General features: G+C 40.1%; 1 protein-coding gene across 1 annotated transcript; it reads left to right on the top strand.

Annotated features, from left to right (window-relative positions):
• Positions 1-3,090: 3,090 nt before the first annotated feature.
• pax9 (paired box 9) lies at positions 3,091-11,977 on the top strand. Its single transcript, XM_034111925.1, has 5 exons — positions 3,091-3,110; positions 4,672-4,781; positions 5,366-5,977; positions 7,915-8,054; positions 11,534-11,977. The coding sequence occupies exons 1-5, from the start codon at positions 3,091-3,093 to the stop codon at positions 11,975-11,977; spliced, it is 1,326 nt and encodes a 441-aa protein (XP_033967816.1).
• Positions 11,978-13,746: the final 1,769 nt, after the last annotated feature.

Below are 13,746 nucleotides of genomic sequence, written 5' to 3'. Positions count from 1 at the left end.
TCTTTACAGTTTAAAGCTTTGATTCTGACTAGATTCTTTAAAGCGTGAACTCTATTTTAAGATGAGAAAGAGGTTATTTATCGTCGTGAGTTCGTTACAGTTTTCGACCGAGTTTATGTGGTCTGAGTCTCACTGTCATAAAGTAAAATAGGTGGATTACAAAATGCCATTCGAGATTGGTTTTAAGAATTTCAATTATAGTCTACAAATAGACACCCTTGAGAAATAAAAACACATTTACGTAAGATATACATAATTTTCGGTTGATTTAAGATTTTTCTAAAAAACGTTAGTACTTTCCACAGAGTGTATCCCATCACCACCGACCCAAAAGAGATATGCAAATCCTATAACACTATGGTTCTTCTTCTAGTTTTTTATCAAAATATATCGAAATCTGGCAATTTAGGCGCAGGTTTCCAATCTGACTCTGATTTCTAGAAACCTGGACAGGTATTTTTTCACAACTCGAGCTGTATTTTATCTGTCTGGTTGTGGTGACAACCAAAGTTACCTCAGGTCAACACTTGCTGGAAAATGTGGAATTTAAAAACAAAATGTGGTTTGCTCTCACACAAAGAAGATATCTGAGGTGGGAGTGTGTGTATCATCACATTTGATATCTGTACAGTGTGTAGATGTAAACAAAGTCACTTACGTTTTTGTTGGCTCGCACATTTTTTTTCCCTGACAGTTTTAACCCTTGAGAGTGGATGCATAATTTAAGAAATGATGGGAGTTACGGTGACAAATCAGAATAAATACTAGTAGTTTTACTGGTATGTTGTTTTTGTAAATGTTAATGATACATATCTTTCATATTTACCTGATAAATAATGAAATATTGATGCATTTTGTTTCCTCTGCACTTCACCCTGCTGGTGGGCATCTCCTCCAATTCGGTATCATCTGGGACAAACGGAACCTTATTTATAGAACTAAAACAATTACTGAAATAAGCAGCACAAATATATGTTCGCCTTCACACTTTTTTCTGCCCGTGAAATCAATTATGAGCAAAGAAAAGCAAACCTGTTTCTTACACATAGGTGGCTCAACAGAACAGCTGTTTGCTGAGCAGATTAGACATTCAATAGGAAAACACATCTGTGAAAAACACCCTGCAGATGATTTATCATAATAAGTATTAGTTCAAATCTTAAGCTATAACTGGATCCATAATATATTTACCCTTTTCCTTATGTACAACCTTACACTGTTTATTAAAGTACATTCCTGCTTTTTCGCAGCAAGGCTGTGTTTGGATGCTTAACTCAAGTATATTACCATTATGACATTGTACTTTACTTGAGTACTTTCACGTTGTGCTACTTTATACTTCGACTCCACTATTTCATAGCCAAATGTTGTACTTTTACTCCACAACATTTATTTAACACATCCTGGTGACATAAAACACATTATATGCTTACATGATATGATGCAGTAGCCTACTTTACTTCTAAAATATAAATACAACACAGTATTTGAAAAGTATATACAATTGACTCCATGCGTTAGTTATAATATCAGGATAATATATTTTGTAAGAATGCAATACTTAGAAAGTGCTGTTTTGCTACTTTTACTTTGACTCCATATAATACTTCTGTAATTCCACCTAAGTAACATTTTAAATTGAGGACTTTTACTTAATGGAGTACTTCAATACTATTTATGTCTCTGTTACTTAAGTATATGCGACCTCAGCGACATGATTGGGATGATCTAATGTCGCTGTCTTAGCTCTCCGTTCATGCTTATCTAAAATATCTCGCATCTCCAAGAGCTGAATTCCATCTCATTGGATTACATACTCCTGTACTTCAATAACATAATTTATTGGAAGCCATTTTTAAATGCAACTTTTTTTAAGGAAAACAAATACTTTTATAAAGAAAAACCTGATGTTAAACCCAGCTGCTTGTCACTATGCATCACACATACTCAACGAATGTGTCAGGATAGTATTAACAAAAGGCCTTCAATCAATACACGAGATATAATGAAGGCACAGTGATGACTTGAGGTAGAATCTGTAGTGCACATTTTTGCGAATAAACCCTTAAAGCACCGGACATGCAACCAATGTTGAAACAAGAAGAAATCCAGAAAATATTCTGGACTCGAAAAAACGCATTTGTAAAACACAAGTTGTTTTAATTGTAGCCATGGAGAGTATAAAGTAGGATTCATTTTAAGCTGCAAATCTGATTATTATCACGTGAAAGGCCCACAGCAGAATATTTGAGGGAGGATAGGCCTACATCTGGTGCCAAATCCACACTAAGATGCTGGAATAAATATATATGTCTCATGCAGAGACGAAGCTCTGAGTCTATCGTTACACAATTTGTCTGACAAGTGATGCGTTGCCTTCAACAACTCAATTCGACATGGACGAGTTTGGGCCTGAGCTGCGGCGGTGACAGCCATGTTGAGTCTGGATATCATTATTAACAATCTGCGCTTCAATTCCAACGCATAATAATAATAATAATAATAATAATAATAATAATAATAATAATAAACTAATAATAGCTTCGCAATGACTCTTCGGTGCAATTATCACATACTTTGACTAACTTTTGTACAACTATTTCAATAACCTAACATTTTTCCAGTTGTGTGATAACAGGGTTTTGTGGCTGCATGCGTAATGCATGCTCAGGTGGGCTATCATCTATTATAGCCTATCACAGGGGGGAGAAGGAGGAAGTTCAGGTGTCCGTTTAGCCAAAGATGGAGCAGTTTGCGCAGACCTTTGATCCCTCACCACTGACCTTTTGTTATTTCAGCCACCAGAGGAACCTCAAAGGAAACAAGTTGAGCACGTTTCCCCACGGTAAACATTATCCTTGACGCATTAGTGGCCTGTGAGCGGGGCAGGGTGGGCAGGTGGGGGTAAAAGCGATGTTAAAAAAATAAATAAACAAACACAAAAATAGTAAAACATAAAACCTTCAGACATGGCTAAAACCTAGCCATCTTAACGCAAACAACGCGTATTTTGCGAAAAACGCTTCCCTATGAAGCCCGTCTGTGACTTGAATTAGTGTTAGGCCCACGCTGCTATGTGCAATTTCAGAGATGTATGCCATCCTGAGAAGGTGGGAAACTAAACCGAAAAATGTAGATGTAGTACCTCCAATATCCAGCCCACTGAGCTCAAACAAATACTGAGAAATACTTAGTGTGTATTTTTGGCCCCTCACAGGCTTTTCTGTGTTTAATGTCAGCGGAGGTTTTCAACAATATTCCTAATTGCACGGCTGTACAGGAGCCCCGTTTGATGTTTACATGCACGTTGATCCCTCTCGGTAGATGAAGGTCAGTCATGCGCCATGGCCTTTTTAAAATATGTCACGAGAAAACCCAAAGCATGTGTCACGATGGGGAGAGAGTGGCGCAAAGTTATGGCGTGTGTTTGTTTCTCGTGTCGGGAAGCAACACATCTTTCTTATGGCCTGCAAGTGGTTTCTGTACGGAGAGAACAGGAAGCGGAGGAAGCGAAGCTAGAAATAATCCCTTAAGGAGATACTGGTCTAAGGAGGTTTAGTATAGTTATGGCGAGATTAACACGATTATTTCCGTAGAGCTCTTTTTAGCTTTACCTTTGCAGTTCATAATAGGCAACAACGCAACATGTGGCCTGTCTGGTGCGAAGCCTTAATGCAGATGAAATTGCAGAGGAAAGGTACATTATTGAGTTAAATTAGCACTTTAAGGTGATGTTCGTTTCACGCGTAAACAAAAAAAACAACCTTAATTTTTAGGCCAAATTTAAAATATTGATCCAAGAGATAAATAGGGTGTCTGTGATTTATTTTCAAACAACATGACAAGACAAAGTATTTACAAAGTGTTAGCCTTAGTTTAAATAGTATCCACGTGAAGGATTAGTTTATGGCGTGTGTTAAAAAGTGTAGGGCTGTGCGGAGCGAGAAATTATCACAAAAGTATGATGATCCTCGATTGCACTGGGATTCAATTAACCAACATAAAAAATAATCAATATGTTCTCCCAATTTCCTTAATGATGCCATTCTAAAGATTGATATGAAGGGTATTGAAGTGGCGCGTAAAAGCCCCCAAACTCAGGTTTTCTGCCTTTTGATTTTCTATTGAACTCAAACTTTGTTGTCTGTGTTAAAGGTTTCAGCTGTGTAATAACAAAACACAAATAATCAATTCATTATAAGTTGCAGAGTTTAAAATTGTAGAAGCTTGTGCGTTTTCATTAAAAAACATTTCTGGTGATGGTTCTTTGTGATGGTTTCCAAATGGAGCTTTTTACACATATTGTATGTAGTGCCACATCTAAAGATCTGATCCAAAATCTTGATATATCTTTATACTCACCATATCTGTGTCAATAACAAAAGCATTCATGGTGCTATATCCCAGCTTTGCTTTCTGGTGGGAGCGAGCAGGACAAGGAGGAGGACGGGGGGGGATCTCTGCGGACTTGTCATGTCAAACTTTTGGACCAATAGCAGCGAAGCTTTGAGCGATCCCGAAAGTCTAATGGAGAGCTGAGCCAATCAGCGGCGGAGAAGCTCTGGAAATCCAGCCTCCTAATTTCAACAGATTGAAATGTAAGCCTGTCTCCAGCGCCGTCAGGAAACAGATCGAGCATTTTGTCCCTCTTGTTCCTTATCGCGCAAGAAGATTTTCGTGGACGCGGTTTTGGACAGTGGACACGCTGGACGAGGAGCAGGATCCACGCAGGAGGCACAACCCGGACGCCGTGCTCTTCCTTTGCGGCTTTAACACGATGGGTGAGTTCATGTGGGATCGTTTCTTTCTTGTCAGGGATGCAGCGAAAGGTCCAACGGGAAGGTGGGAGAGATATGAAGAGATACCGTGTATGTGATGTTTTTGATGGGTCAGATACATCTGGACTCCAGAGGAAGATACTGAATTATGACATTTGTCAGAAACATGCGAGTATACCATCCGCGTAAAGTTTAGCGACAACTTTCTGCCAGTTATGGGTTGGTACTTTTTACTCAAAAAAACAAAAAGGTCAAAATGAACTATTTTGTATTTTACAGTAAACACTTTTTTCGTGAATGAACTAGCAATGTGCTATACTAAACTATAATGGGCTATTACTACATGTTAAAGCGCTTGGATAACACTCTTCTGAATGCAAATAAAATGTGCAATAAGTATATAAAAAGCAAAGTTTAACATGTCACAGCTTTTCCCAATATGATTGTGCACAATTAAGTGTTTGTTAATACATTTCAGGCATTTTAAATGTGCAGTTTAACCCGGGTTAAAGAGTCTTTGGTGGGCCTCAGTTACCTAATAGCTTTCTCATTGTTCTGCTCGTTTGTGTGTTTGTTTGTGACACCAGAGCCTGCCTTCGGTGAGGTGAACCAGCTCGGCGGTGTTTTCGTGAACGGCAGGCCGCTCCCCAACGCGATCCGGCTCCGGATAGTGGAGCTGGCCCAGCTCGGGATCCGACCCTGTGACATCAGCCGGCAGCTGCGGGTGTCCCACGGCTGCGTCAGCAAGATCCTGGCCCGATACAACGAGACGGGCTCCATCCTCCCAGGGGCCATCGGAGGCAGCAAGCCGCGGGTCACCACGCCCACCGTGGTCAAGCACATACGGACATACAAGCAGAGGGACCCCGGGATTTTTGCCTGGGAGATCCGGGACAGGCTACTCGCCGACGGGGTTTGCGACAAGTTCAATCTGCCGTCAGTGAGCTCCATCAGCCGGATCCTCCGCAACAAGATCGGGAATCTGTCCCAGCAGAGCCAGTACGAGTCAGGCAAGCAGCCTCACCCCCCTCCACAGCCAACGATACCCTACAACCACTTATACTCATACCCGACCTCCAAAGTGCCCACTCCCCCAGGCATGCACACCCTACCCGGACACATGGCCATGCACAGGATATGGCCTTCCTCGCACTCTGTCACAGATATTCTGGGGATACGGTCTATTACAGAGCAACAAAGTAAGCATGGCTGCACGGAGGGCGGTTGCATTTGTTTATTGCACTACATTTAAAGCTTTTTAAAAGGGGGTTTTGCTCGCAAGGAAGTGAATGTTTGAAAGAGAATTTAATTTTTATTTAAGTTATTGTAATTGTTTTTATAGTCCTCCAAAAGTAACCACTTGGTCTTTATGACCTCCATAGAGGGATAGAGCTTAAATGCCATTTGACCTGCCGGCTGATATAGATTTGAAAGGGAGGCAGGTTAGTTCAGAAACAGATGGTTTGGCTTGCAGTAATAATTAAGAGGCGGATGTGGAATATTAGAGGAACAGCGGAGGGAAAGGCAGTGGGATTGAAGTGCATCAAAATTAGGTGTGCTGTGCTGAATGTTTGCCATGACTCGGAGCCAGACATTTTGTGTAGTGCTGCGTGTCCTGCAGGTTTGACGGGGATTCGGGTCCTAAATAGCCCACTAGCTTGACATTAATAGGCGTTTTCTGTTGTATGTTTGTCGTGTATGTGTGTGACATGCAGGTAGGCCCGGATAGCGTTGGCTTGCACTCAACAAGACCACAACTGTTTTGGAAACAGTGAAACAGGATCCGGCATAAATCAGTGTTAATGGCCGGCTCGGTGTTGTGAAAGGGATTTTCGGAGAGCTTGTTTTCCAGTGGCAGGAAGCGAAGTGCTGTCAGTCCTTAGCGAGCCGTCGTGCTGTCAGGATTCATGGCTACCATGCACACAAACACGCCCGGCTCCTCTCCACTTTTACCGCCATGCGAAAAGCTAACTTGGGCAATCTAAACAAGACAGATGTGAGGCAGATATCCACGAGAAATCACAAGTGGGAGGAATGTGTTTTTGAAAGGCTGCCTTTTTCTAACAATTTGTGCATTTTTAAGTTATAAGCAGATGTTTGTGGCAAGTGTTACATGCAACGTTTTAATGGAGATTGGTGGGATAAGAGCTCGTTTTTGATTGAGTGATTTCACAAGTCAGATAACTACATAATATTAATATATTTGGAATGTATGGAAATGGGAAATAGGCCTAGTAATTACACAATCCAAACACAGTGTGCAGGATTAAGTATCATAAGCTATTCTTTATTTAACTTGAGTTGATTTTTTTTATTTTACGCGCATACAGACACACGATTAAAACGCACAAACTGCATTCAGTAAATTGCTGATATGTTGGGATTCAGTTACAAACATCAACAATTATATTTACTCGTGTTCAATATTTTTTAAAAGGCTCTTAATCGAGTTATAGCCTACCTTTGGTGGGCTTGCAATTCTCAGTGTAAACGTTGGGAGCTATATAGGCTAATATCCATTACGCTCAAAGGAGGGAGACGGTGAAAGTAAATCTAATTTGTCCCCCGACAGGAAGACGCTTTGGTGGGCTGAAATGTCCCTGACCCTCCAGAGAGGCAAATCTCTCCGCCCTGCCCATCTTCAGCTGGGCCTCAATCTGATTTTAAGGGGGAACTAAAACATTTAGTTCCACTCTGTCAATTTACTTTAAGGCCTGTTAAAAATACGCAAATGATAATTCTACAATTTTTCAATGTTCTTAGTCATAATGGCGAACAGAGAAAGTCGAGGCTAACCATTTTAAACTCCTATATTTTAAACGTCTTTATTACAAATATATCAATTTGCCAAGAGTTAGAAAGTGTCAATATCAGATTATGCAAATGTTGTGTTGGACACTGGAACTGATACTTTTGTTTACCTGAAAGGTGTTGTAAGTACACACACACGCATACGAAAGCCAATAGGATGTGTGATACATTTGGGCTTAAAATAACAAATAATCGCCTTTTAGTGCAAAATGTCACAGGGTTTATGTTCTTATGCAGCCTGGCTAACCTGGCCTGATGGATGCGGCCTGTGCGGATCTTTTTCCTGCTTTTATAATCTCCTCTTCCTCTCTTCTCCTTTTCTCAGTTAGTGACAGTCCATCTTTTTCCTGCGCCAAACTAGAAGAATGGAGCACTTTTAACAGGACTAATTTCCCACCAGCAAGCTCTCCACTTGTCAATGGCTTGGATAAACCGCATTTAGAACATCAAGCACAATACACACAGGTAAAACAAATATATAAATATCAAATAAATGTTGTAACCTAATTTGCAACAATAGAGTCTATCCAAACTTCTGGCAACTGCGTTAAACTCTTGAGTTTTCTCTAATATTTTAATTATTATTTATACAATTATGTGGCTAGGACTTTCCACAGCTTTAATGCTCTCCTTCTGTTGGCTAGCTGGTAATGGTGTCTTTTATTATATCTTATTATTTTTGACTTCCATTGGGCCTGCTGCATGTTCAGTGCTTTTATGAATCATCCAAGTATAACTCATTGAATATTTAGTCGGTTAAAGAGATTTGGATAGCCTTGTGATTCCTCTTGATTCTTGTTTTCCAGCTCGACATGTTAAGGTTTTTAAAATTAATTGTAGCGTGCTTAACACTCAGAAACTAGATGGACTCGTAAAAAAAAGACTCAGCATGTAGCCTTTTTTGGTTTCCTGGTAAATTATTAAAACATAGGCCTACAGGATTTTAATGGGTTGGTTTCAGTGTTAGAATCCATGTAGGATTTGGGCTGCATGGAAGGAACACTGACCACAACATCATGTGTCTTTTTCCTATTGCAAACAACTAAATATATAAGCTAATATTTTCTAAAAAAACAAAACTGCATATTAATAAATATTATGCACAAAGTTCATAAAGTCAGTACATAAACGTGCAACAGCCTAATCAAAGATACATCTGGGTTGGGATTAATGCAGCGATTTTTTTCACGAAACACATATTCACATTTAATAATGAAATCAAATTAAATAACGTTTTCAAATGTTAAAGACCATACGCATAAGTAGGCTTATAAATGAATATGATGGTTCCTTAGTCTCAAATTGTATAAAAAAATACATTTTAGTAGCTTGCATGGCACTAAAGTGATTTCACATCATTTGGAAAAACAAATATATTTTTTAGTAGCTCGAGTAGCCTACAAATATTTGAATGGGATTTTATTTAATTTGTTTAAAGTATAGGTAGGCTACTATCTATTTTTGACAGGGGCGTGCAATTCTCAAAAACGACAATTTCATGGCGCATAATTGACTTTTGCACTTTTATGACAAGGGTGGTATAGTTTTAATGCTCGTTACGCAGAAACAGCCGCGATGCAGTGAGATTAGCAGCAGAAGCAGCAGCTCGAAGTGACTGTCTGAGCGGTTAGAAAACTAACTGTACAAAAACAGAAGTGAGCCATTAAATGCAGAAAATAACAACTCTATAAATTACAGTTTATTGCATGAAAAACAGTGTATGGTGAAGCATGTAGTGTTCCACCACTAGACTGGAGGAGTTACCGTGCGTTTGTGCATCTGCTCATATCTGATGTAACAGTTAAAGGGATCTGTGTTAATGAGGGGAACAGTAACACAAAAAGATGTCATGCAAGGAGCGATCTGTAGAGTTTTATATTTTCCGGTTACTTTCCAAAACAAAAGGCTCACGTTTTTCCCCATTTTACTTTCCAATACAGGCCTAATATTTAAACTCCCTAAGGTTGTTATTGCTATAAGTTCATTCAAATGGGACCCTGAACGCATCTCGGGTCGGCCTAAATCACGCACTCCGACTCCTGTATGAGGCCAGAGGGCTATGTAACATGTGGCATAAAGGCGCTGTTTGCAGGGCAGATGCACCCATGGGACGCTCGGGGTTTTCTCTGGAAGAAGATGATCATTAAAATAGATTTAAGGTTAAGTCTCGAGCTCAGGGCGCGCGGCGGCTCGGACGTGATTCCGCTCATGTTTCGATTGAAACATTCAGTAAAAGTTGTTTTTTGACCACAAACACGTGTACGTAATATCATATTATTTTTTCTTCGATCAGGATAAACGTGCCTTTTATTAATTTTGACGATTTATTTGAACAAACTATGGAAGCTGAGCGTGACAAAGTTAATCCGTTTGAGGTAATTATTTCAATGAATGTCGTCAATGCTTTTATTTAAACCGTATTCTGGTTTTACTTGTTCTTATTAATACTCCTTCAAAAAGGCATGAAAACAGCAACACGTGTATTATTATAAATACAATATTCCGACTAACATAAGAAAAGATTAACCTAACCTACTTTTTAAGGTTTTTAAACGCAGCACACGTTGTTTCGTTAGGCAGCATAATGCATATTGTATAGATGTATAAATACGAAATGAAAACAAAGTCCAAAGATATGTGTATACACAATATAGTGTGAACGACATAAGTATGTTCAATTACAACAGGTACACCTAAACAAACAATGCAATGTAATACAAGAGTCATAAACACACCCTTTGTAAACTTTTTAATTTTGTTGACTTTGTGTCAGCATGTGTTGATTAAACTCTGTGGTCATTTCTGAGGAGAAGTGTTCTTGTCGTGATGCATTATACTGGAAGGTGTTTCCTGTTATATTGTTAGCATTATACAATTGTATGCCTACTGTATTGTGTGTGTGATTTATAATGCTTTTAGTCGGGGGAAGATGTCAATTTGTTGTGTTATTTAACATTTGTCCAACTAACTTAAAAAAAACAGAATTCAACGCAGCTCAAAGTTTTCGGTGAGCCAAGTGAAGACACACAAACACAAACAGAACCCCACAAGTACCCAACACAGACACCCAGGCGCACAAACACACAACTGCTTTCTCTCTATGGTTTAGCTTTATAAATCACCACAAATGTCAGCTTGGAGCAAATTATTCATATATTTTTCGAGCAAAAAGCCGGCAACTCTGGCAGTCGATAAAAATAGGTCAACAAACACAGAAATGATCAGAATTTTAGAAATACTTCTCAGTATTCGCAGACCACCCAGGAACAGCAATTCGGCCTCCCTGTTGAAATGCTTTGGTGAATTCCTCAAGTTAGGTCTTGTCACTGTGCCAGAAAAGCAAAACCCATTCATTCTCCGAATCCTATGCTCGCCTGGTCCTCTATCATATTTCCCTTCTTCCTGGCTTTTCACTCTCAATCTCTCATGACATCTGTTTTGTGGCGCCCCCAACCACCCTGTCTCCCATCGTCTGACGTGCTATATCAACGCCGGCGGAGTAAACGTCCCCTTCTGGGCAGAAAACAAGTCCCTTAGACAGAGGGGTAATCATGCATGCATGGTTTTTATCCATGTTTAATATGTTCCAGGATCAGGAGAGAGCATAATTGATCATTCATACTTTCATCAAAATTGGGAAAATTGGTTTTTTATGTGGTGGCTGTGAAGTTTGGATTTAAGGTTTCTACCGTTTATAATTCAATCACTATTCCTTTCACTTTTCTCTACAGCTTTCCTCATCTTTTTTCAATTATAACTCAGCTGCTTGTGTGTGTCTTCTTGAATTGGGAGTCACTAAATAATGTAGCTAAAAATGGTCTTCAGTCAAATATTGTCCTTTTTTGACAAGCAAAACTACAAAACACAAAACATGATATTTCCACCAAGTCACCAGTGACCTTTCAGACATTTAACACAGATTTCTCTCTCTCTCTTGTCTCCAGATGCTGAATGGTTTGCCCACAGTGAACAGCTATGTCACAGCACCCAGCATCCCTCCCTACCACCCTCCCACCACCCAAGTGTCACCCTACATGGGGTACAGCGCCACCACGTCGGCCTTTGTGACCGGTCCCACATGGCAGCCGGGCAGTGGCAGTGCGCAATCTCCCCACAACTGTGACATCGCCGCCTTCTCGGCCTTCAAGGGCACGACGGCCCACCGTGACGCCATCCACCCAGTCGCCGGCCTTGGCACTGTGAAGTGGCGGGAGAGGAAGGGGGAGGGAGTGAGACCCGGCGAGGACAGGAGACACCGAGTCTGTCCCATGCAGCTTCATACCATCCCTATGTCTCCTTTCTATGAAGGACTCGGCCCCGGGAACCATTTTTGTGCCCCCTTCTTGTCCCTGCGACACACAGTCACACCAAAGACACACAAGGAATAAACAGAAATTCTTTTTTTTAACAAACTTGTTTTCTGAGAGAAGAGACAGGTGTACTGAAGGTCTGATGTAAGACTGCTACTCCATCCATCAACACAATTCCTCTCAGATTCTTTACTGCACACTTCTGCAAATGTCTTTGGGCAAAATGGGGTAATGTATAACTTCATGAGTAAGCAATCAAAGAAGAGGGGGAAACTTTGCATTAGTGTTTCAGGGTGTTTAATAATTGCTATCGTTTTTTTCTTTTAAATATGTTTGTATGCTTTTTTGTGTTACGTTTTGATAAAAGCCTGACGGAGCATTATTTTCCAACTTCTCTAAAAATGTAGCCGATGCGAGAGCTCCAGAGAGAAGTCTTATTTATTAGATTAAGGTACGTTGAATGAAGTGCAATTCGCCTTACAGACAACATGGGGATCTCCACGCATGTTTAGACAAAATTGGCATTGGTCTTATGTTGGAGTTTAGAGCATTAACAATTGACAAATGTTGCACAAGGAAATTGAATGTATCTTATTAAATTGTTTGGCTGTTATTGGTCTCCATGGAGTTTGCCTCAACAGTTTTTATTCTAAGAGAAGACATGAAATATAATTATCCTCCCAGTGTCAGAGTAGCTTACTATAGGTCGATTCCTAATATTGTCGCGTGCCGGCCTGTTTTACATGAGCAGGAAACTGCTTTTCATAAATAATATATGTGCACGCTCACACAAAGCCTGTGATTCTATTCCCTCGCGTCACGGCCCACTAGGAGAGTTCATCAGAAATGCATTGGGCACACACAGGCTTTGTCACCACATAGCTTAAGTCATTAAAATAAAGTCACCTCATAACTTCATATGGCCCTTTCTATTTTCATAAACATTTATGCCTGGATATTTTCTCAATGCCGCAGAAGTACACGGTTTAAAGAAATTATATTAAAGTACTTCTACATCTATATATCCACCGTGTAAATATATACCAATTATATTGTTTAGAATGTCTCCAATAAATGTAGTGCAGATATTTGGGTTGAAAATGGAGGTATAAAAATATAAAATACATTACAGATAATATGTTATCTAATCTCGCTGTTTTTTTGTAGAAATCAGGACGTTTGGGAAGCCTTTGCTAATTAAAGCCAAGGTCTATTGTCAAACATTACAATTTAAAGCTATATTTAATTAAAGCCAAGGTCTATTGTCAAACATTATAATTTAAAGTTATATTTGAGAAGGATTCAGGCGCACATGAAAAACAATAAATTAGAACATCGCTGATGCTTTCAACTTTGAGATCTGTGAATCGAAGACTCGGCGCTGAACTCAGAGCACGAATGCGGTCTCTTCGGGCATCAGACCCAAACACGAACCTACAGCCGCCACAAACAGGGCTCCCCATGGGCCGACCCAACATGTTCATTACAAAAGGAAAAGCACACAGCCTGGTTTACAAATCACATGTCTGCAAAATGATGCAAAAATACTTTTAAGGGGGGCCAGTGTAATAAATCACGAGTGTGTCTCGCAAGCCCTGTCTAGCCCCGCAGTGAAAACCAAACTGGGCTTGAAGTTGTATATTAATAACTTGATGTTGCTCACCTGCTCTTTTACATAACTCTACCTGCTGCAGGGGGGGGGGGGGGGGGGTGCAGCAGCGTAAACAGGCCCTGCATGCGACAGTGTCAACAGTCCTCGCTTAGCAGGAGCTGATTTGACTTGGAAAGCACTCTTCCCCGCAGCCAGTGGTCACGGACCGTTGCTCAGGGATCGTAGTGTTTCTTTG

Source organism: Pseudochaenichthys georgianus, chromosome 22, assembly GCF_902827115.2.
Source record: "Pseudochaenichthys georgianus chromosome 22, fPseGeo1.2, whole genome shotgun sequence".
NCBI classification, from domain to species: Eukaryota; Metazoa; Chordata; class Actinopteri; order Perciformes; family Channichthyidae; genus Pseudochaenichthys; species Pseudochaenichthys georgianus.
The sequence above is the reverse complement of the archived record's forward strand: the minus strand, read 5'-3'. Positions and strand labels throughout refer to the sequence as shown.